General features: G+C 49.8%; 1 protein-coding gene across 1 annotated transcript; it reads left to right on the plus strand.

Moving 5' to 3' along the window:
* On the plus strand, positions 1-24,292 carry CNDP1 (carnosine dipeptidase 1). Its single transcript, XM_046024770.1, has 12 exons — positions 1-235; positions 3,590-3,715; positions 6,598-6,747; positions 7,544-7,706; positions 8,343-8,431; positions 10,622-10,822; positions 11,726-11,810; positions 17,162-17,322; positions 18,338-18,502; positions 19,833-19,974; positions 22,723-22,870; positions 23,059-24,292. Exons 2-12 carry the CDS (start codon positions 3,632-3,634, stop codon positions 23,123-23,125), a joined length of 1,455 nt encoding a protein of 484 aa, XP_045880726.1. The 5' UTR covers positions 1-235; positions 3,590-3,631; the 3' UTR covers positions 23,126-24,292.
* The last annotated feature ends 554 nt before the right edge of the window (positions 24,293-24,846 follow it).

Raw genomic sequence — 24,846 nt, forward strand, 5'->3', positions numbered from 1 at the left:
GACGGAGTTAGTTAATCTCCGCAGGAGCACTGGGTTCAGTGCAGCGCCTGCCGGGGAGTTTACCTGGTCAGGTCAGGAAAGCCTGGTTTGGGGTTGGGGATTTTATTTTTAATCCTGTCATGGTGAGATAAAGTAGGCGAATAAAGCATTTTTTCTGGGTGATAGCAATTTTATCAAAGCAGGCACAGGACAGAACAGCCTCTGTAAGACAGTCACGCGGACTCCGGAAGACTCGGTGAGTGGAATTCTCGGTGGGCAAGTCGGTGCTGGCACTGAGGTTTCTTACAGGCGGAAAAGGGTTTGGCCGCTGGCCGTTGTGTGCATGGGGGAGGAAGCCAGCTTGGCCGGGGCTGTCTGGGGCGGGAGGCAACAGCGTTTTCATTTTCTATTGTTTATTCTAGTCGACATCGAAATCCACCAGCAATAGCAAATGGGAGGGAGTGGGTTTCATCAGCAGTTTACCCCATTCCTAGCCCCCTTTTAGGGCACCTGCTATTTTGGGGGTGGGGGATGGGTGGGAGTGACCTTGCGAAGGCAGCTCGTGGTGGTTTCAAGGCTGCCATCCGCTAAGCACACAGAGCACCTGACTTTGTCCAGTCGTGGTCAGAGCTGGGGGAGAGCACAGCGAAGACAGGCCCAGGATGCAGGCAGCAGCCTGGGGGAGGGAGAGCGAGCCTCCAAGGAGGAGGAGCCAGCCTGGGGCCCAGGGCTGGTTACACCGCAGACCTGGGCATGACTTGAAGAGGGTTGAAAAGGCAAAAGTGTTTAAAACTGAGATTCAGCACAGGGTGCTTGTTCCAAGTCAAAGAACAACCAGCTGGAATTAGCAGAAGCCTGGGGAGCAAGCGAGGTTTCCTCTTGGGCGGCCCCTGCTGCCCAGGGCTGGGCTGCCTGCTCGTCCCCCGAGCACAGGGAAGCCCGGGCCTTCCTGGTTCCACTCCCGTTCTCCAGCAGCTTTCCACATCTCCAGAATTCTGTTGCGTGAAAGGACAGCAGAGCTCAGTCTGCCCTGCAGGGAGGGAGGGAGTGAAGAGGGAAGTGTGCGGGTCTTTCTGGAAGACCAGTCCTTGGCCAGCAGCTCCCGCTGGGAAGGGAGGCGGTTCCCACAGAAACTGGAAAGATTCTCGGTCCTCTCCTCACCGTTTTCCTTCTTTGCCCGTGGCTCCATTTTCTTCCTCAAATTCCCCTTTCTATTTTTTATGAGAGAGGAGCATCGAATAATTTTTAATGGAAATTGAACGCAGGAGTAAGAAGAGTTCAAATATTGATTTAGGTGTATCAGCTGCAAAAAATCAGCCTATTCCATATCAGAGGCTTTTCCTGGGTGCCCACAGCTCCATCTTCCTGCCGCGGTGGGTCTGAGGACTCTTTTCCTCCGGATTTGTTTGAAACCTTTGGTGTTTTGGCTCTGCTGCCGCCAAGCTTGGCTGAATCCAGCCTCATTCCTCTCGGGAGAGAAGCAAGGGGAGCTCTTCAGCGGCCCGCTGGCCCCATCTACTGGACCAAGTTCTTAATCTGTTCGTGAATGAGCCTGGCTCCCTCCCCCCCCACCTTTTTTTTTGTTTTTTGTTTTTTTTTTAAGATTTTGTGTACTTGAGAGAGTGACAGAGAGCAGGAGCAGGGGGAGAGGCAGAGGGAGAAGCAGACTACCTGCCCCTGCCCGGCAGGGAGCGCAACACCTCCAGGGCTCGATCCGGACCCTGGGAACAGGACCCGAACTGAAGGCAGATGCTTAACCGACTGAGCCACCCAGGTGCCCCTTTTACCTTATTTTCACCCACTCCTTTGCGTCCTTTATGAACGTTTCCCTGACTCAGTAATATATTATTGAATGAGTGCTTCTACTGATGATTGCTCTTTTTATAACGGCCGTATCGCAGCCTAATTCCCAGGCCCTACACCTCACCCAGGTGCGCACTCTGGCGGCTGTGAGCCTATCCGGCTGTGCAGCCGTCACAATTTCAGAACATTCCAGCCACCCAGAAGGAACCCCCTGTCCGTCAGCGCTCGCTCCCCATTTCCCCTAATCCTCCCAGCCCTCGGCAGTCAGCAAGGTCCCCTGTCTCGTGATTTGCCTGTTCTGGACATTTCACAGACACCGGCTGGGAGCCTCTGTAGTATCTCGTGTCTGGTGTCCGTCCCTTCGCACTGTGTGCTAAAGGCTCGTGGCTGCCGTGCCGTGGGTCAGCCCTCCGTCTGTTTCCGTGGCTGAGCGACATCCCCTTGTGTGTGGCCGTGGCCACGTCTTTGTGTATCTGCTCGTCCACAGATGGTCCTTTGGATCAGCTCTACCCCTTGGCTGCCACGAGGAAGGCGATGACTGGGCCACCATCCCCGGGCCTGGCCAGGAAGGGGCCTTCTCACATCCCCACCTGTAGTCTGGTGACTTTAACCTGCTCCCTGGGTGAGAAGTGATTTTCAGCTCCTGGTGACTTTAACCCGCTCCCTGGGTGAGAAGTGATTTTCAGCTCCTGGTGACTTTAACCCGCTCCCTGGGTGAGAAGTGATTTTCAGCTCCTGGTGACTTTAACCCGCTCCCTGGGTGAGAAGTGATTTTCAGCTCCTGGTGGTTAATGAGGTTGAGCACCTTTTCATGTGCTTTTCGGCCACTGGTGCATTTTCTCTGGAGAAACGTCTCTTCAAATCCTTTGCCCACTTTTAAACTGGGTCACTTTGGATCTTATTGCTGAGTCTCGGTCTCGTGTATTGTAGACAGCAGTCCTTGCCTTGGTCGGTCCTGCCTGCCCCTGGAACCGGACGGAGGGAGGGAGGGAGCAGCCTACATCTAAAATAGTTCTATGTAAAAAGTGCAAAAATCCAGAAGGAAGAGCTGGGGGAAGGCGAGCACTAACTGGTTTAGCTCCGAGCCTGGTCAGCCTCCTCTCCTCTGGACCTGGTTTTTCCGCTCGAGCCCAGCCCGGAGCCCACCGTGGGGATGGGGGGATGGCTGCGGAGCAGCAGGGAAGGGGGGCCCCTCAGGGATGGAAGCAGAGAGGGAAGAGGAGAGCAGGGCTGGGCCTCCCAGGGAGAGTGTGGCTGACAGTGTCCACATGGTCTCCAGGCCTCCCGTGTTGTGTGTCGCAGCATGGCTCATGAGTTTCTTTGGCAGGTCCTGTACCTTCAGGAGCAGGTAGGAGAGACCCACAAGACCGCACCAGATTTTAGAGAGTCCTTACAAAATATATGCATTTTTTCCAATAAGCTGGTTGATCGCACAGAAAAGGGCTTCGCACTGCTCTCTCCTACAAATATTGCCCCAGGTGGCCAGGGCTGGAGCGCGCTGGCTTGCCTTCTCAGGACGAGAGCCCATGGGAAGGATGGCAGGACAGGAAAACCCCAAGTGCGGCATTGAAAGACAAGCTTGTTTTCTTGGTTTCTGTCTTCTTGAAATGCTTAAACGGTGAAAATGAAGCGTTTCGGGGAAGACAAAGCAAGAAATGCATTTCCTGTTCCACCACTTTACTATTTGAGCCCCAATGACCGGAAGCAGCTGTGTTGGATAACAGAAGCATTCTTGAATGATTTGGAAGGTTGAACGTCCAAAATTTGGTATTTATTTTTGCTGTCCCTCCCCTATGGCCCACTCCAGGCATCCTCTCTCCTTGCCTCCCTGCTGCTGCTGGACAGAAGCATGTTCTCTCCATCCTCGCCGCCCCCCGGGCTGTTGGAGAAGGCCTTCCAGTACATCGATCTCCATCAGAACGACTTTGTAGAGGTAGGAGACATGATACACACCAGGTACTTGTGGGGCATACCCTTTGGGTAGCTGGGTGAATGCTTATTTGCTGGGAGGTGCGGTTTGGGGGTTTTTTTGTTTGTTTTGTTTTGTTTTTTGCCTGAAAACTTAATTCCATGTAAAATGCCTATGGCTCCTCACTCAGTTAAACTAATAAATACTGGTTACGTTTAGGGAAGAGATTCCTCCTCGGCCTTTCCTTCTAGAGACGGCATTCCTAGCGTGTTGATCTGGGCTGTCTGTGTAGCCATGATGCCCGCTGAGCTCATCAGAGCGCCTGCTCCCTGCTTTGGAGGAGGGGTCCCCTCCTCCTGCAAAGCCTGCCTGAGACTCATCCCCCCCACCATGCGCCGCTGACACCACCCCAGAGTACCATCTGGCTACAGCAAGCTTCAGGGCCAGAGTTCTGCCGAGTTCAAGGTCAACTCTCTTCTGTAGTCCTTGTGCACTGTGCACTTTATCTCCTCCTTACAATCCTCTGCTCCGTTCCGAACTCCTGCCGCGGCAAACTGTCCGTGGTGAGGGTGTACATCTCGGGGGAGAGGAGATGGGGGGGAGGCGAGGAGGGAGGGAGGCTGGGCAGCAGAAAGGTGGGGGCAGGGAAGGGGCATAGCCACCATCAGCCTGCAAGTCCCCTTGTCCTCCGCTGACCCGCTTGTCCACTGGCACATGGGTGAGTCCACCACAGCCTGGGGACTCGGCGACATGTCACAGGACCTTGTCCCCTGAACCCCCATGCCGTGTGAACACCGTTTGTGTTCAGTACATGTACACTGGAGCTCCCCGCCAATGTGAGCAACAGTCAAGAGTTTGTGTCTCCTGCTGCCACACAGTGCTGAATGGCCTCTGCTCCTGGACCTGACCTTCATGACACCCTGCCACGTGCTCATTGGCATATTGACTTGACATGGTGCCTACTGGGTTTTTGAAGCCTGAGTGGGGACTCAGACAGGGGGAGAGGGACAGCATGCAGTGGAGATATGGTCATTTGGGTCTTTGAGCCAAAACTCTCCTTTCGCAGCGCCCTCACGTGGTCCCATCCGTTACCTTTATGGATTACGTGCCAGCGTCTGCTCTATAAATTCCAGTCTCAGGTGTGAAACACAACATTCCTCAGGTTTGGTTAATTTCTTTGTAATACAAATGAAAGTGCTACAACCAGACACAGATCTAACAGGAATAAGTTGGGGAATCCAAGATCAGTCACCCGAAGTACGCTTGGTTTTTAATAAAAATGGTGGCAAGCTCAGTATAAGCAAGTCGAGCCCCAGTAATGGGAAATGCTTGATTGTTCGATGATTCGGTATTTGTTGGTGTTTATGGAGTACCTGCTAGGGACCAGGCACCGAACTGAGTCTTATGCGCGACATCTTTTCTAATCCTCACAGAAAGGAATGCTTGTTTTCTTTGACGGCTCCCCTCACCTCCGTGGACAGATGTGTGCATTTTCCACACATCAGGCAACTGGCTAGTTCTCTGGACACCAAAGGGGCATCCCACAGTCCGACCCCCTTCTGACACCGCCTGGCTGGTGTGAGCGTCACCCTCTTGCCGCCCCCCACCAGCTGTGCATGCCAGGCGCACGTGGTAGGGAGGCCCCAGTGACTTACATGTTCCAAGCAGCTGCAAATCGGGGCTCCCGTGAGCCCTGCTCTGCTCCTATCTCTTGCTAGAACAGCTCTAGAACTCAGGAAGACACTTAATTACATGTGCCCTTTGTTAGTAATAAAGGACACGATAAAGGGTAAATATGAGCAGCCGGGTGAGGAGGCACATTGGGCAGGGGCTGGAGGCACCTTCTGTCCTGCTGGAGTTGGGGTTCGCCGCCCTCCCAGGCTGCCGTCACCAACCTGGAAGATCTCTGAACCCCAAACTTTCTGGGAAGCTTATGGAGGCTTCATCATGTGGGCATGAAGGAGCATTAACCCATCTCTAGCCCTCTTCCCTCCCCGGGGGAGGGGATGGGAAGCCCCAAGTTTCTAATCATGGCTTGGTCTTTCCAGCGTCCAGCCCCCATCCAGAACCCACTAGAACAAAATAGGCTCCCGTCTCCCAGGAAATCCCAAGGGAATTAGGAGCTCTGCGTTAGGAACTCCTGTCGGAGAGCGAGTCTCTGAACAAAAGATGCTCCCAGCACCTCTATGGCACAGGAGTTTACAAAGATTGTAGGTGCTCTGGCCAAGAGCCCGGGATAAAGACCAAGAGTTATCTCTTGCTGTGTGCCCCATCACGCTCGCGGTAGCCTGCTGGTAGAGAGCACTGCCCTCATGTGAAGCGGGAGCCGAGGCTGCGAACTTGAGGAACATATGCAAATCATTCAACTCAAAGGGGTGGAACTCGGGCCAAGAGCCAAGGCTGTCTGCCTACACGGCCCTGGGGTACACCGCCTACCGGATTCTGCAGGTGTGGGCAGGAGGATGACCACAAACCCAACATGCGGGGGGTGGTCAGGAGGTGTTCTGCGGCCCAGCCGAGGCCAATGTGTGGTTACTCAGAGTGAGCGGCACGTTCCAGAGGCCTCCAGGGGCATTTGTGGGAGGCCCAGGGTCCCGGAGGAGGGGTGCCAGCCAGCTGCTCCTGGTTCCCGAGAAACCAGACGTGGTGGGTCCCAGGAGGCACAGGCCCAGTGTGCCGGAAGGCAGCCTTCTCCCTGGCCGGTCCTGCCCCGTTCTTCATGCAGCAGACGTCTCTGCCCGTCTGCGGTCACCCCTGAATATCGCCTTGGCCAGCTCCGTCTCGGGTGCAGGTGGTGAGCCCTGGGGGTTTGGTGCCTCCTGCCCTCAGGTCATGTCACCTAGAGTGGACGTGGTCGATGTGGTTGACCCCGCCTTAGACGAATCACCTGTCACCTTCCCTTACAGACACTTAAGGAGTGGGTGGCCGTGGAGAGTGACTCCGTGCAGCCCCTGCCCCGCCTCAGGCAAGAGCTCTTCAGAATGACGGCGCTGGCGGCAGACGCGCTGCGGCGCCTGGGGGCCAGCGTGGACTCCGTGGACTTGGGTGATCAGCAGGTGCTGGGCAGCCCCTCCCCTCTACGCGCCGCCGCTCCCGCGGGCATTGGCCAGGCCTTCCCCTGGGTGTCGGAAGACTGCGACTGCCTCAGATCTGATCCTCCTCAAAAATGCTCCCGTAATCTCGATCCCCAATAAGGACAAAAAATGACATCGGGTCCCAGACGAGTCGGTATTACTGATTTCTCATCGTGTCAGGACTGGGGGGCAGGGGAGAGCGAGTGGACCGGGTGAGCAAAGGCCGACTTATTTTGGGAGCCACTCCCCACCTCTCTGCACTCCTCATATCCCTCTCGTGCGGCTGCATTTCTCCCAAACTGTCCTTTCCCTTCCGTTCACGTGCACCTTTCTCAAAGGCTCCAGTCTTTCCTCAGAGTCACTGCTCATGACTATGTCCCAGGGGCGAATGGCGATCCCTAATCCGCATGCCCCAGCACGGGTGTGTCTCCAAACGGTGTGTGTTTTCCAGAACCCCGTCCACCTAATTGACTCTGAGGTCTTATTGGAGAGCTTATTCGATTAAGTTTACTGTTTGCCCCTGTGCATCCAAGGAAGCACTTAACTTTTAATTATCTTGTATGTTTTAACTAAGCGCCCCATGGTACCCATTTTAGAGGCAGATAAAGTGAGGAGTAGAGAAACTCTGTGGGCTCTACTAAAACCCAGGGGTAGAAACAGGACTCCTAATGTGACGTCTGGATTTTCTGGGCCGAACTAAACATTTTTTTTTTTTTAATGTGATCTGTGTGTGTGTGTGTGTGTGTGTGTGTGTGTGTGTGTGTGTGTGTGTTTCTAGCTGCCTAATGGTCAGACTCTCCCGATACCTCCCATCATCCTGGCCGAACTGGGGAATGATCCAAAGAAACCCACTGTGTGCTTCTATGGCCACTTGGACGTGCAGCCTGCTAGAAAGGAAGACGGGTGGCTCACAGACCCTTACACGCTGACGGAAGTGGACGGTCAGTGACACATTGGTACTGGGTTCTTTGTGGCTTAGGAATCATAGATGTGCCTCCTGTCCCCAGCTCCAGGCCTTCCCTGTTCTTGTTACAAATGGGAAAAATGCTACCAGTCTCATGGTCCACTAGCTGTCCAACGAGGCTGCCTTTTCCTCATTTGGGGAAGAAACTATGAGCTATGTACCCATGACGTGTGCCCCTGGGCAATTTGACTCCCAAGATGGGAGTTCTTGGGAGGAAAAGGTCGTCTAGGTCACACATTTTCCTTTTTAAAATACTAAATGTAATTATGTTTTTTAAAGAAAAGAAGAAGAAAGGTTAATGGAGAGACTATGTTACATGACATTCTGCAACAAATCCTCAGGTCCTTTTCAGTGAACCTGGATGACATAGCCAATTCCTACTGAGGCCGAAGGGACCTGTATATTTCAAATTAGTTTATATCATCTGGTGAGCTCATGACCATACTGTTTGTACATCAGAAATCAGACTTTGTGGCCTCGAAGCAAGATCTGTGCCGGGGAAAATGGAAAGCACTGTTGAAACGACTACCCATAAAACTACCTTTGTTTTTAACTCACTCAACTCGGCAGAGGCGTCTATGCTTTTCTAAACACTCGCCCCTCATTTTTAAAGGAAAACTTTACGGACGAGGAGCAACCGACAACAAAGGGCCTGTCTTAGCGTGGATTAACGCCGTGAGCACCTTCAGATCCCTGGAGGAAGTAGGTGACCGGGTGTTTGGGAAGGGATGATGTCGACCACTGTGACGGTGAGGATGATGATGTTGATGATGACGATGATGTTGATGATGACGATGATGTTGCTGGTGAATGTGATGATGATGACAGCGATGATGATGAAGGTGACGACGAGGACGAGGACGACTACAATGAAGACAGTGACAACAGTGTGGCTAGGACGATGACGATGATATCATATGGGTATCGAGGATGACATGAAGGTGATGGCAACGGCAGTGATGACAACAACCATGAGGACAGTGAGGACAAGGACAGTGAGTAGAGTCACAGCAGTGAGGATGAGGATGGTTACAATGACAGGGATGATGAGGACAATGATAACAATGATGACTAGGATGATGACAATGATGACGGTGACAAGGTGATGGCGGTGACGATGACGACAGCCACGAAGATGATGACAACTTCCCGCCTCCTTCGTTCCTTCCTTCCTTCCTTCCCTCCTTCTGCCATCCCCTCCTTCCTCCCTCCCTCCTTTCTCCCAAGGGAGAAAGCAATATTTATAAGAAACTTCCTGTATAAAGGCCAGAATCTACTTCGCTTTTTAACTGTCACCTCTGAAGCTTGCATAATCACAACCAAAACGTAAGAAATGTTCCCTGCCCTTGGACGAGTCAGCTGACCTCTCTGAGCCTCATTGAGGCTCTGTGAACTAAGGCTCTGTGAACTACTCTGTGAACTAGGAACAGTTATTTCTGCTTCAGGAGTCTGGAGTGGAGTGAATGAGATCACACACAGAGGAACCCTAGTGCCTGTGAGTGTGAGGTCCTTTATGAGGGCAGGTTTCTTCTTTTCTCGTTGCCCCCTCCCCCCCGATTCTTCCACCCTCCATCCTCTCTTTCTGGTTGCTCACTGAACACTTGAAGGCACCTCTCATCACTGGATTGTGTTACTAAAGTCAGACAACGATTATTACCCACATTGCACAGGTAAGGATTTGAGTGGCCAAGAGGTGAGATGGCTTGTCCCAGGGCCCTTGTGTGTCAGTGACAGAGCAGGAAACGAAACCCAGGCCTGGCAGCTGGCCTGACCCCCTCCCCCAACACACTGTGGTTTCTGGCTTGTATATTATTTTGCCAGAAAATTCTTAAGCTATCCAACTACTTCTCAGCAATTGTTTTCTAGTTAAATGTTAATATAGAGCTTTCAAACATTAATATATCAGAACTTTAGTTTAACTTCTTAAGACACATAGAAATAAATCTATGCAAGGGATACATTTGAACAAATCATTATCCCAAAATGCCCTTAACCAACTGAATGATCGAAGGTCACTTACTTTCTAATACATAATCCTCCACTCATCCTGCCTTTGTTAATCTTTGGTGAGTCAATCCCACTCACTAATTAGTATGTTTGTGCCATCGTTTATCTGCATAGAATTACTTCTAGAGTTCTCCTGTGTGTGTTTTATTCTCCAGGAAAAGACTTTGACCTCTCTTCTTCATGTGGCTCTCAAAGATATGAAGTTATAAATTATAAAGATACAAAAAGATCAAAACCAAATGGGGGAAAGGCACATTGTAAAAATTTTAAAGGAGCTATTCTGTGCCCTAATATTAACTAGAGAAAAACTCAAGTTCCATTTTGCTGCAAGATCAAAGCCTTTGAATAAGCTAAAAGGCAGATTGAACTCAGAACTGAAATATAACAGATACTTGAAATAAAAATTATCCTGAGGCTTAAACATTAGACAGTCTTTCAAAGGAAAGAGTTCTCATTTATCATGCTCAGAATTATGAGGATGGAAAAGAGCTTTGTAATCTAGTAACCTTTCTTGAAAGGTTCCTTTTGGGTAGAAGGAGGAAAGCGTGTCTCTGTGGGGGACTAGCAGAGCTCCACAGTGAGGGTGTTGCTTCTCCTGCAGGAATTCCTTCCCCGAATCATCCTTTAGGGTTCGTGCTGAACCCATCAGGGTCATGCTTGAGGCCATATACATTGGTCTTCCATTATATTCTCCTTCACTGTCTTGGTTACAACTCCTTTGTTGTGCACGGAGCTGATGCGAGTGTGGACAACCCATACACTGAATGTATGTAATAATTCTGAGTTTATGTCACATGCAAACAAATTCTGGATCTGAAAAGATGAATGGGCAAGTCTTGCGATTTTTTGGCCTGAATGGTTTATTCTGTTGTTAATTTGATTCAGGATCTCCCTGTGAATATCAAATTCGTCATTGAAGGGATGGAGGAAGCAGGCTCTGTGGGCCTGGAGGAGCTGGTCAGAGAGGAGAAGGACCGGTTCTTTTCCAGTGTAGACTACATCGTCATTTCAGACAACCTGTGGCTCAGCCAGAAGAAGCCAGCCCTCACTTACGGCACGCGAGGGAACAGCTACTTCAGGGTAGAGGTATTTGCAGTGGTGTGGAGGGAGGAGTCTGTTCTGGGATCTTGGGGAGAAGAGAGAAAGCTCTGGGGAGAGCAGAGTTCTGAGCTGGAGGCATGGCCTGGGGGTCCCACCAGTCTGAACTGGGGGATTCAGGAAGCCTCCCAACTGGAGTGACCATGCTGTGTGCATTTTTCTGGAGGGAGAGGTTTCAGGGGTTTGTGACTCTGACTGCCTGATCAGGGTCTGTCGTGAGCGGGTCCGTGCAGGAGCCCCATGTGCATGTGTGGTCAGGGGAGAAGGCCAGACACCGGCATGGCTGGGCTGCATGGGAGTCTAGCTCCCCTGGCGCAAGCCTCGTGCGGACACCTTGACCTCACCACCTCAGTTTCTTTACCTGTAAGTGGGTCCTGGGTGGTTGTGATCCCCAAGTATGATGTCCAGTTCAGCTTCCCTTAGCTTTTCTATTCATACTGACAACAATTTAGACCGAGAAAGTCTTTCCATGGTAAACCATTCATTTTTTTATGAACCACAGACTGAGCTCCAGAATGGGAAGCAGGGAGAAAGTCACCGATGGAGACACGAATAGAACTGCAAGAAAAGAATAAACAGAAGATGGTTTCTGGAAGGAGGGGTGAGAGATAGATGGGCAGAATACATAGAGTTCAGCCACACGGAGAAGGGCTGCTGGCCCCAGACGGAGCTGTGTGAGACAAACAACTGAGGACAGAAATCCGTTTTGGGGATTCAGAAAAGAATGAGAAATGAAGATAAGGGAGGGGTAGGTGCTCTAAGTGATGTGACTGGCAGGTAGCCACCTGAGTCCTGAGGGATATCGTGTGGGGGTCTTCTCTGCCACGTGAAAGCTATGCCCAGAGCCACCACAGAGGTGAGCACCTGTCTTCTCTTTCACCTGTCTTCCAGGTGAAGTGCAGAGATCAAGATTTTCATTCAGGAACTTTTGGGGGTGTCCTCAACGAACCAATGGCTGATTTGGTTGCTCTTCTTGGTAATGTCTTATCTCATTTCATTTTTTAAAAAAGATTTATTTATTTATTTGAGAGAGAGTGGGTGGGGTGGAGGCAGAGGGAGAGGGAGAAGCAGACCCCACCGAGTGTGGAGCCCGATGCAGGTCTCAATCTCATGACCCTGAGATCATGACCTTAGCTGAAACAACAAGCCAGACGCTCAACTGATGGAGCCACCCAGGCGCCCCTTCATTTCATCAAGGATAAGCATCAAGGAATCTACTAGAATATGGTTCTGTTTGACTCAGTGCCTCTCTCCTTCCTTGGCCTCCAAACCAGTTCTGAGCAAGGGTGGAGTAGAAGAAAAACCATTTTCTTAGCTTCCCCCACTTTGGCTAAATGTTCCTTGGGCTTATTAAGTCCACATTACTGTTGTTCGTGGATGGAAGCTCTTCCTCAGCTCACCCCTTCTTTTTTTTTTTTTTTTTAAAGATTTTATTTATTTATTTGACAGAGAGAGATCACAAGTAGGCAGAGAGGCAGGCAGAGAGAGAGGCAGAGAGAGAGAGGAGGAAGCAGGCTCCCTGCGGAGCAGAGAGCCCGATGTGGGACTCGATCCCAGGACCCTGAGATCATGACCCGAGCCGAAGGCAGCGGCTTAATCCACTGAGCCACCCAGGCGCCCCAGCTCACCCCTTCTTTTACTGGGTGTTGTGACACATCTGGCCACACCGGGGGGCCCTGAGAGGACCCTCTGGAGATCCAGAGATGATGCCAAAGACAGCGGCACCACCTGGCTCCTTGCTTCCAGTTCTGTGGCCTCCAGTGGCCCAGAGTCCCCCATTGGTTTGCTCATTGCTGTCCGCTCCTGCCCTCCCGTAGAGCACCTGGAGCTCAGCGGCAGAAGCTGTGTGTACGTGTGTGCTCTGATAGAGGGCAACTGTGTCCTCTCTGACCGCCTTGATTCATCTTGTCGCCCTTGCTTGCATGTGGGCTGGATCCTGGTGGTGAAGGAAGCTTCATCCTCAGGAGCCTCACTCAGAGGAGCCCCTTTCTGCAATCCTGGCAAGGATGCGGCCCTTTTATGTTCACAACTTGGTGTTCTTCAGACTCCGCAATACTTGATCTGTCTCCTTGGCCTGCGGGGTACCTTTATGAAAATATTACCGCATGACCCTTTTGGGCAGACAAACTGCCAAAATCACGTCCTCTGTGGGGATTGATCAGCAAAAGTCTCTTTTCTTTCTTTGACACAGCTTTACCTCTGCTCCACTCACTCGCACTCCCTTGGCCTTGGCAGTCTCGGACTGGGCACCATCAGCCCACCTGGGCCACCTGCTGAGTGGTCTTCAGGACCATCTCTATGATTGTTGAGCTTGTGCTCCGTCATTCCCCGAAGAAGACAATGAAAGCTCCGTGTCTCCCTCTCACGTGTTGTCTGGTTCTGGTGTTGGCCCTCTGCCATCCACCTGTCCTTCTTCTCCATTTGCCTCTCATCTGTCTGTTCTTTATGGCCGTCTAGCTTTCCGAAAATGGGAATCTTGACAATATTTCCCATGCTGGGAACAACAATCCATTTTCCTTTAAAGTGTTCAAAATGTTGCTAGGAGAATTCAGATAGCATGCAACTCAATATTTGGTAGTGAGGGGTGAAAGAATTAATTTTCTGTTTTACCAGAACTGATTTTTTTCTTCCCTAGGAATGACATCATCAGATTTTTTAAAAAAGATTTATTTATTTGACAGAGAGAGATCACAAGTAGGCAGAGAGGCAGGCAGAGAGAGAGGGGGAAGCAGGCTCCCCGCTGAGCAGAGAGCCCGATGTGGGGCTTGATGTGGGGCTCAATCCCAGGACCCTGAGATCATGACGTGAGCCAATGGCAGAGGCTTAAACCACTGAGCCCCCCAGGTGCCCCGACATCATCAGATCTTTACAGTGCATTTCAGTCTCCCCCAATCATGATCATGGCATGACATTCTCTGAGACTGTATGATTTCACCCAGGCATAGAATTCCATTCAGTCCTATAAAAGTATATGGCTCTGCAAGGAAAAATCAGATCAGGAACATGAGCAGAATGAAAAGCATATGGTTTCACTTTCTTTAAGTTTTGGAGACAAATCAAATAATCAGTCCATAATGAAACGATTCTGGATTGGATCATCTATATGGTTTTCATATGTGTTGTACGAAGACCGAAGGACTTTGGGATAGAACTTCAGACTGATGACAAGCATTATTGTTTGCTGACCCCAATAGCGTCTTGGCTCCCATGCCTTCCTGTGGGGTCACTGCTGGTTAGGGACGATGACCCAGGAGAGCTGGTTCCATCAGGTCCTCCCCCTGTAGCTGGATAGATGCCCTGCACACCAGTGAGGAAACTCCCTGCTGTTGTGTGACCTTGTGCAAGTTCCTAATCTCTCTGTCTTCTGAGTTCCTCAGCTCTATGACCCTGGTAACTGTGATTGCTAATAGATTATAAAGCTTTATTGAGTGCTAGCTGTGTGAAAGGCACAGGAGTCTTCACCGGGGGACACAGGGAAACTGGCCCACCCCCTCTTCAAAGAGACTTAGACTGCGGTGTGTTTGGAGGGTGGGGGATGGCCGGGGCGCAGATGCCCAGTTTGCACAGAGCCCTCAGCTCCAACACTTTCCTGTGGTGGATAATACCATTCCCTGCACTCTCCTAAAAGCCTCAAGGCAGGGAAGGTCACGGCAGGGGAGTGGGGGTAGGGCCCTCTTATAAGCACCAACTACCCCATAGTATTAACATGTTAAAATCCAAGAGGACTCCTGGGGATCAAGGATTACATTTGCTTCCCTGGTGCAGTTTTCAAAGGCACAACCCTCTCTGCCTCCCAAGCATTTCCTGGCTGGGCTCTTGGCCGAGGAGGCCCTAGTGGCTGCAGAAGTTATTTCAAATTCAGAGGATCTTGATTTCAAGGGGGATAGGGGGTGGGGCTGGGAGATGAACTCTCTCAGCAACATCCTGTTTTCATGGGAATGCAGCCAGTGCTGGAGAACTGGGGCGAGGCGGGGGTCGCAGAAGCAGGGACAGCCATGTGTGGCATTTTCCCTCTGCCTGGTCCTGCGGTGGCAGTGCCTGGAGGACACCTTGTGCTGAGCTGAGCGGGGTGGGAGGGGCAGGGAGAGGAGGACGTGCTACTCCTCGGCTCTCGGGGTCTGTGTCCGGGGTCTGTGTCCGCTGCGCAGACCACAGCTGGGAAGGCTGCCCCGCATCCTGAGGAAAGAGCATCCGTGATTCAAAACCATCGCCAGGACCGGGCCGGGCCAGGTGTGCTGGAGAAGTGCTGTGAGCATGTAGAAAGGCCATGCTGCTCAAACCCCAGCCTAGTTTGACCCCCTCCATGCTGCCCATGACAATATCTGGCAAGACCAGCTGGAAAAATAGAAGAATGTCAGAGTTCAGTGTCGGGAGATGGAGGCCAAGCATCCTGGCCGCTAGAGCATCGCAGGTCGTAAGTGTTGTGAGCCTTGGGGTTTCCAGCACTCCTGGCTTCTCACCACCGAGGCTGGGCCGGGCGTGTCCCACACCATCTCCTGGGCCCAACGGTGATGCCGCCTTGGCTTTCCCCGCGTGTCCCCCCCCTTGCAGGCTCCCGGCCTGCTCTGCGCACCTGCGGTTTGCACCCCTTTGCGGCTGTTTGTTTGTGGATCCACAGGGTCTCTTCACCCTGCTGCTTTCCAGGCAGATTGTGAGCAGGGTCTGTTTCTCACTCTTTGCAGCTCTGTCCTTGCCTATGAGAATGTCAGCAGAAGTTTAGGGACAGGCACTAAGGGAAGACTTAGTGATTGTATTACTGATGGTGCTTTTATGTTTGATTTTGACTTTGGTGTGGGTACAGAGGTTGGCCTGCAAGTCAATGACAGGCAGTTCCAATCACTGGCACCAACATTTGTTTGACTTGAATTTTACTAACGGGCTGGTACCATTTTTTACTATGGTATACGCTTTGTTGGGCGCAATGCAGGGAATTCCGTAAGCCAGTGCTGCCAGGAGGCTGCTTCTTGCACAGCGGGCTGCAGACCGCACCCCAAGTGCGGCTGTAGAATTTTGGGTAAAGTGTGTGGGGGACCGGGAGCGGGCACTAAGGAGGACATAGTTGAAAACCAAGCAGCAAAGGCTTCCCTTCTTATTTTGCTGCCTTGACATCTCCGAGCTTGGCGTTTGCCTTCTAGGATCATCTCCAAGTGCTGGGACACCCAATATGTCCCACACTACAGCCATCCCTGTGGGTTCTGGTAGGGTGTTTACCCTGGATTCTGTTGTGTCTACACGGAGAGCCAAACCACCTGCCGTTGGGTTTAGTGAGGGTCACACTTGTCATTTAGCCTGTGTGGTGAGTGGAGACGCTGTCGCTGATGACAGGGGTCTTCACACATCCTCTTGTCCCTGGCGTTCATCCCGTGCCTTGAACATAGCAGGCCTCCGGTCACGAGGGGAATCCCGCCCGAGCCTTCCGGCCTCTGCTGTGTAATTGTCGGCCTCGACAAGAAGATTTGGAAATACAGTGCTAAACAGTAGTTTGCCAATGTCAGGTTAAAGTCACATTAAGAATGTGGAGCGCATTTTTTTCTGAAGTGTCTTTACTTGAATGGAAGGCCCCAGGGGGCCTGAGGGTGAATTTAGATGCCCCGGATACATTTGTCACCGTTTCTGATAGTCTGCTCGCTGCTTTGGTCAGCACGTGCTCGAGGTGGTGAGCAGTGTTTACTGAACTTCCGCCTCGACTTCCTCTGTGGACAGTCACTGATGACCCCTCCCCCCATTCCTATTAATCCCCAAACTCTTTCATAAATAACAGACGAGTGCGTCTGCGTGTTCACTCGGGAGGTGTTTGTGGTTGATGCAGGCCTCATAGGCTAGACCTCAAGGGTATTGTGCTTTTGATTAAAGATGAGCGTTTATTATATGATGGTGTGTGCAGGGGGAGAGAAGCCAAGAAGCAAAGAGGATTGTCAGTTCCTCAGGAATGTTTGTGTAAACACACACATACGCATTGAAGATTTTTTCTAATGAACATATAGTACTTTTTAACTCAGGATCAACTGAAATTTCGAAAGGGACCTTATTTATAACACAGGAGGGATCATTGAGAACTTCTGTAAGGCAAGTCACAGCTGATTACCATGTACTTCCATCGCGCCATTGACGAGGTGGACATTGGAATGAGTCTGACTCAACCTGAGTCTGCCTGGAGAGCAGCTCCTTCCTCCAGCCACCCCCTTGGAGGTGGGGATGGTGCCAGCGGCTCTGCCAGGGGACCAGGGCCCGTCACAACGCCCACTGCAGCTCCAGGAGAGTCACTCATGGTCCCACTCAGCGCCCAGTCACTTCTTGCTGGCTTTGTTTCCCATGTGTACCTTGCAGGTAGTCTTGTAGACGCATCGGGTCACATTCTGATCCCCGGGATCTATGACCGGGTGGCGCCTCTTACTGAAGAGGAGAGAAAATTGTACAAAGCCATCCATCTGGACCTCGAAGAATACCGGAGAAGCAGCCGGGTTAAGAGATTTCTGTTTGACACCAAGGTATGGTCACAACTGGTGGCTAGTCTGAAGGCATGCCAGTAACAAAGCCTGTTTTTCCCGTTCCACACTTACCGTGGGCTGCGAGTCTGCGCATCTCAGAACTGAGTGTGGGCAGTCATTTGGAGGCAGAATTTCGCTTTCATGGCCACTTACCTCCCTCAGTCTAGAGCAGCCAGAACTTACTCTGGGGTCCGACTGGCACTGGCCTCAGGTGGCCATCACTCAGTTCCAAGGGATTTTCCAAGTAGTTTCTTGGACTCGATCCCATGCCAGCCTTGTGCTGCCCATGCTTCCTACCTGCTTAAAGCTGAGAACGCTCTGAGATTTTTCCAGCTCCAAGCCCCCTAAGTGTTCATTTCAGCGGACAGAATTAAGAGCCTTTGGGGCTCGTCTGTACGTTGCTATGTGACTGCCTTAGGGCAGTAAAAAAACCAGAGCCTAAAGCATTCATTTCTGGAAATTTTGCATGTTTTCTTTCCCCTTCTTCTTTTTAAATCCTGTGCCTGCTATGGTGTGTGGTGGCTAAGGCTCCTCTGGGGGGCTGCCAGGAGGGGGAGAACCATGCCCAACAGAAGTGATAGATCTCTTCCCTGCAACCAGCTCTGCCTTGGCCATAGCAGGCAAGAAAAGTAGCTCAAACATACGCAGAGTTCTTTGAAGCCTTCTGGAAAAGAAAATGCCTTTCCTAGGCAACTGATCGTCATGGGGATTGGGGATAGAAGTTCCTAATCAAGTCCCAAATTCTGAAAGCCCCTTTGCCATCTATTAACTTCAGAGCTGAGGCGACGAGGGGCCTGCGTCTGTGGAGCAGCTCGGGTCAGGCGGGGGCGGCGGAGGGACTCGGGCCGGAGGGGAGGACCTGTGCTGCAGTCCAGGCATGTCTACGGGAGGTGATGATTAACTTGTCATGAGCAGTGTCAGAGATGTACAGAGATGGGTGACACAGGCGGGACAAGTCCACGGAGTTCTAACGGAACCTTCTCTTATATAGTAAAATAATCTGGTTTTCCCTCAGGAGGAGATTCTAATGCACCTCTGGAGGTACCCGTCGCTTTCAATCCATGGGATTGAGGGCGCATTTGATGAGCCTGGCGCTAAAACGGTCATCCCTGGCCAAGTTATAGGGAAATTTTCAATCCGTCTGGTCCCCCACATGGATACGTCTGTGGTGGAAAACCAGGTAACAGATGTGCGTTGTTCTCCCGCAGCCCCATTGCCGAGTGTCGCCTCCCAGTGCAGCGAGCTGTTCGGCTGGTAGCACTGACGTCACTGAAGTTCCATTTCTTTCCCCGATAGAAAAGGGACTGGACAAATGTCAAGAAACTAATATAATTTTCATTCGGTAAAAATCTCTGTAATTATATGCGATTATAGTAGTCAGAGAAATAATCGTTTGGGGTTGGAGTGATGGGAAGTATTTCTACACTGAACAGTTGACATCAAGGCAAGACTGGCTACACGCAGCTGGAGAAGCCCACTGCCTGTGGCCTGGTGCGGCTGCAGACGCTCAGACCTGTAGCTGGTTTGCCCTTGGTGTCTGGAATCAACAGTCTGAAGGCAGCCGTTTTAATGAAAATGTTATCTGGAAGGAGTTTTCTGTCTAAATTATCAAACTATCATCAGTTTACCTCAAGTTCAACAGAAAGTACACTCTGAATAAATGAGCTCCGCAAATATGTTCCCAAATCTCTATATCCCGGTGACCTCTTTTATTGTCTTCTTAGCGTTAATTACATCCTAAAATAACCTCTTTTATTGTCTTCTTAGCGTTAATTACATCCTTCCCTGTGTCTGTCCCTGTTTCCTGCGCTTCCTCCCTCCTGTTTTGGATGTGTTGTTTCTCTTTCTTACAATGTATGGATTTCACCAGGGACCCCCTGCCACCCTGGTTTTGCTCACAGCTGTGTTCCCGGCACCTAGTACCATTCCTATCAGCGTGACAGGCATTCAACAAATGTTTGTTGAAGGGATGAACGGGAGGGATATTTCAGAGTGTGGAGTTTTTCTTGGGAGGATTTCCACAGTGGCCACTGGAATGGAGCCCAGGGGACAGAGAAGGAGGCTGACAAAAGGCTCCTTTATAGCCTGGTTTGGAATCACCCCCCACTTTTCAAGAATTAACAAATGCCTAATATTCCCAAAATTGTCATTAAGGTACTGACAAGTCTGAGAAGAGGGATGTTCAAATGGAGAAGTCATACTGTGTTTCATAATTACCAAACATTAGCGATCTGTCACTGTGGTCAGGATGGGGAGGGCGCGGGGCTGAGAATTGGATGGAAGGGGATTGGAGATAGAAAGGCAGGGAGACCAGTTTCTCTCACCGCTAAAGCTTTCAGTCCCAGGGGCTCTGCTTGCTCACTGAGCCCTCTGTGAAAATGAGGGTAAAATCACGACGCTCGAATTTGTTGGGCTGGGATTTCAGTTTCTTGATCAAAGACTGCTGTTTACTCACTGCACGGGAAAATAACTTGAAATTTTCTCTTACAACTGAAAATGTTCCTTTTCAGGTGAAACAGCATCTTGAAAATATATTCTCCAAAAGAAATAGTTCCAACCAGATGGCTGTTTCTATGACGCTCGGGCTGCAGCCATGGATGGCAAATATTAAAGATAATCAGTATCTTGCAGCAAAAAGAGCCATCAAAACAGGTTAGACGCGCGGTACCTCGAGCTGCCAGTTTTCAGTGGGACCAGGGTGTGGTGCCTGGCGGGGCCGTGGACAAAGCAGGCTCATTCAGAATTTCCGTTCGGCTCTCCTTTTCAGACAGGCTCCGTACTGAGTGTCAGCAACTCCGCCCAGGGTTCTTCCTACGCACCGTCCCCCGACCCCTCCCCACAGCCTTCCCCAGTTTACTAAGTGAGCCTGGAAGAGATTTAGGAATTTGTTCACTGAAGGGCACCAGCTGGAAGTGGCAAAGCTGGGTTCACATCTGGAAGCCTGAATTTGGGACAAAATGACGGACTTGTGAGCGTCTGATACTTATGGAAAGGATGGCCAACATATAAAAATGTCCTTTAAAAGGCATAGCTGCGTTTGCATGGAAGAATAGGAAATCGGGGCTTTAAAATGAAGGAGCTAGGCACGCCTGGGTGACTCTTGGTTTCAGCTCAGGTCATGATCTCAGGGTTGTGGGCTCGAGCCCCGTGTCGGTTCTGGGCTGGGTTCACCGCAGAGTCGCTTGAGATCTCTCCCTCTGCCTCACCCCTCTGGCACTTACGCGTGTGCACGCCGACTCTCCCTCTCTAAAACCAAACCAAACCAGAAAGAAACCAAATGAAAACAAAAACAAAACAAAACTCTTATTTAAAAAACAGAAAAGGAGCTCAAATTTAATGGGATAACAAAGCTGACATTGGGCCGCCCTGTGGGGATTTGTTCTTCTTGGTCACAGAGAGGTTTGGGATTTCAGGGTAGCGGGCCAGCAGGAGGTAGGGAACAGGAAGTGAGACCCACTGTATGAAGGCAGGCCGTTCCCCAAGAGTCAGGGTCACCCTGGAAGGGGCTAACCACGGACCCAGCGCACAGGGTTTGGGTCTTTAATGCACTCTCCATGGGGCCCAGTTCTGATACGAACAGCCCCACGGCAGGCCACCTGGGATTTCCACAGAGAGGCTTCCTGCGGATGCTCATTTTATAAAATTACCAAACACAGGGACTCAATTCGGGCCTCTCTGACTCTAGAACCAGTGGTCTTTTCAGGGCCGCTCTGCTTCCCTGGAAGTAGGGAAGGGAGCAGAGCCTTCTTTGGAATTTCTCAGATGGTGCCTGTTTTGTCTGCATATGCTTCCAAGTCCCGGGCAGAATCCTGTGGTTGGGGCACAGGACACACATCTGGATCCGGGCTGCCTGGGCAGGGAGAAGGGATATCCAGTCTCCGGCTTCTGCAGCAGGAGGGTGACTCTGCCAATGCCTGCAACACAGTGGACCCTCTGAAAGGCAGTGGGGCTTTCAGGGTGTCCCCAAAAGCCAGGTGGGGAAACCCTGACACGTGTTTCTAGGGACGACAGGCACTATATCGCAGCTGAGGCCTTAGGCACATCCCTAAGAGAGCAGAGTTGGAATTGGAGGTCCAGACCACCTGGGAGCAGTAACACTTTATCGGTGTTATCTGTACAAAGGACAGAGACATTAAAAATTGGAGGACAGGCTTAAGACTTAGAGCCCCACTTTTCTACATAATCATTCCTACTGCTCCCAGCTGGAGGAGTATTTTACCAGTAAAGTTTGGAAGTTAAGAGAAGAGGAAGAAAAGATATTAGGAAGAAGGTAAATGTAACCCCAGCTGAAGAGGGAGGTGTGATTGAAATGTCAATGTCAGCAGTGAAGACCAGAAATACTCTTGCAGGAAAGGTTTTGGTTTATTGTGTGCAAAACCAGTTCTTCCAACAAATTACATCGTCTTTACTCACACTCACACCTTAGTCTGTGGATACAGAAGACATGGCATCATGGCATGTTACCTTTTGTGACTTCATTTTATTTTGCGTCTCCACTCCCATCACTGACAACTCATCTTCTGGTCTGGACGGTTTGAAGCCATTGCTTCTTAGGCCCTCGGGTGTCCATTAACACTGTTTCATGGGCTACCTTGACAGTGGGGCACAAACACCGCAACACTCAGGTGATAGTTGAATAAAGCTGTTTATTTGTCTACTGGTTACAAAACCAAAGAAGTCCCACTTTCCAAATATTTAATTCACGAAGCAACCATAAAAGTAGGTACATTGTATTTTAATGCTCTTGCTAGAAATGCAAGACCTCTTCCCATCATGAGAAAATATCAAACAAACCCAAATGAAGGGACACTACAAAACAACTGATCAGTACTCTTCAAGTGGGTCAAGGTCATGGAAGACAAGGAGAGATTAAAAACTGTCATAGACCAGAGGAGAGTAAGAAGCAGTGACAAAATGCAATGTGGATTCTGGATTGGATCCTGGAATGGATAAAGGGAAGGACTGGTGAAATTAAATAAGGTCTGAATGGAGTTAATAATATTATTCCAATGTTAACTTTGTGTTCTTTATAATTGTACAATTGCTACATAAGATGTTAACATCACAGAAAGTAAAGTAAGGAACATATGGGGACGCTCTCCGTGTGATTTTTGCAACTTTTCTGTAAAATCTACAGTTCGAAATAAAAGTTTTACTTAAAAGAATTTTTTTTGAAGTAGGTAATTGTAAAGAATACATCCATGGCTTTCTTCTTGACTCTATTGACTATTTTAGAAGAAAAACTGCATGGTATCAAGAAGCTTACTTACCCCAGGCACCAAATTTAATGGTTAAATAAATAAGAAAAAGGGAAAGATAAAACAAACACTACATTTGAGAAGATGACTAGGGTAGTCTTGTCATTATTTCATTCAACTGCCTTCTGTCCCTGTGCTTCAGTGTTTGGAACAGAGCCAGACATGATCCGGGATGGTTCAACCATACCAATTGCCAGAATATTCCAGGACACCATCCAAAAGAGTGTGATGATGCTCCCGCTGGGTGCTGTTGATGATGGGGAGCATGCTCAGAATGAGAAAATCAACAGGTCAGTGGGTTCCTGTGGGGGGCCCGTCCTTCACTGCACAAACCCCGGGTCTCCACATCGTCACCTTCCCATGTGCTCCGTACTTTAGATTGAATTCGTCACCAAATCTTCCTATTTACATTGTAGACTACCTTCCCCCATCATCTGAATGGAAGTAACAGTGTTTCTCTTTATTTCTTCTTTGCTAGGTGGAACTACATAGAGGGATCCAAATTATTCGCTGCCTTTTTCCTAGAGCTGGCTAAGCTGCATTGATAATGAGGGGAACCTACCGGCTTAGATCTGACCTACTGACAGATACGCTCTCCCACACACCTGGCAAGGAATAGAATCTAAATATCCAGAGAACTTCAGGTCCAGGAAATAATGTTTCCTTCCCATTTAAAATGTCTTAGGACATTTGGACCAGTCACAAAATATTTGAAAGGCACAGCCATTGAAAATGGCATACTGTCCCCATGGGACACCTTTCTGAAGTCACCCCTACCTGCAACATCTCCCCAAGTCCGGCTGCAGGAGCCCCGGGATTGGACTCACTCTTTCCCTGGAGCACAAGAACAATTCTTCCGTTAGACCCTCCCTGGCAGTTTGATGGGTCTGATCCCCGTGGTGGGCTTTTAGCTTCCAAGGTGCTCACATTACATCATCATTCCTCACAGGGTGTAGATTACCCTTGCTCTTACCACACGTTCCTTTTATTAGTAAAACTCTTGGTCCCACCACTGGCTACCATGATTTCCCTGTGGGTTCGTTTGTAGAGGAGTAACTAAAGCATGATGCCATATTAACCTCTTGCTTCCCCTTCATTTATTTTGCCTGCTTCTTGGACGTTCTGAAACAGAAACGAGCAATAGTCATATCCTTACGCCATTTGGGATTCCCTGTGTGAAGATGAGTACTTTTTCTATTCCAAGGCTCTTTACCTTTCTTGGATTGATGCCAACCGACCATCCCTCCTGCACCCTTTTCTTTCTTTCTACCCCATCACGGAACCCCCCCCCAACATCTGTGCACATATAAAGTCACCACTGCAAAATCAATTCTGATAGAATTTCTCTCACCCTGTTGGGATTTTACTCAGTGACTACATCTAAATTGCTTAAAGCTTTTAATAGCATCAGTTTTAGATAGAGAACAAATCTAATCAGCCCTGACATCAGTAACAGGTTCTAAATTTAAAGCCATCAGCTAATGCTGCATTCAGTAATCATTTTAGTTAACCATCTTGTTTGGCTTGATTGCATTTGATGGTGTAAACAAACAAACAAACAGAATGTAATTTTTCTACAGTTGAGTGTATGTAAACAAATCAATTCAATCTTTATAAATTCATTATTTAAATCACATTAATGGAGAACTTAAGAGTCTATGAAAAATGTTTCTCTTATGATTACAAATAAAATCAAAGCCTAACACATTGAATCTCTTTGTGGATTCTTGGAATGTCAGCTTTAACATTTGCAACACCACATCCAAAAGGGCTGCACTCTAGGGCCTGTGATTCTGCTTGCCCCGAGTCTCGTCTCAGAAATGGGACTCAAGGGGAGCCCGGGTCACTCAGTCAGTTAAGCAGTTGCCGTCAGCTCAGGTCATGATCCTGGAGTTCTAGGATCGAGCCCCGCATTGGGCTCCCTGCTCAGTGGGGAGCCTGCTTCTCCCTCTGCTCCTCACCCCGCTCTCGTCCTCTCTCTAATAAGTAAGTAAAATCTTAAAAAAGAGATGGGACTCAAACGGGGTATGAGTCTTATGGGGCTATCCGTCGATGATCGACTTTTCCTCTGCTGCACGGGAAGATTGATTCCTGTTTGTTGAGTATTGACGGGTATTGGATATTCTGTTACTAAGCTTGGTTCATGCTCGCCAGAGTAGGCGGTATCATGTGACATTCTGGATTTCGTGGGACCTACCTGATGTATTTGGCAGAGTTCCCAAGAATTAATTGCAAGAGGTTTATGATGCCAATTTATATTCTTAAA

The sequence above is a fragment of the Meles meles genome, chromosome 12 (assembly GCF_922984935.1).
Source record: "Meles meles chromosome 12, mMelMel3.1 paternal haplotype, whole genome shotgun sequence".
Taxonomy (NCBI): Eukaryota; Metazoa; Chordata; class Mammalia; order Carnivora; family Mustelidae; genus Meles; species Meles meles.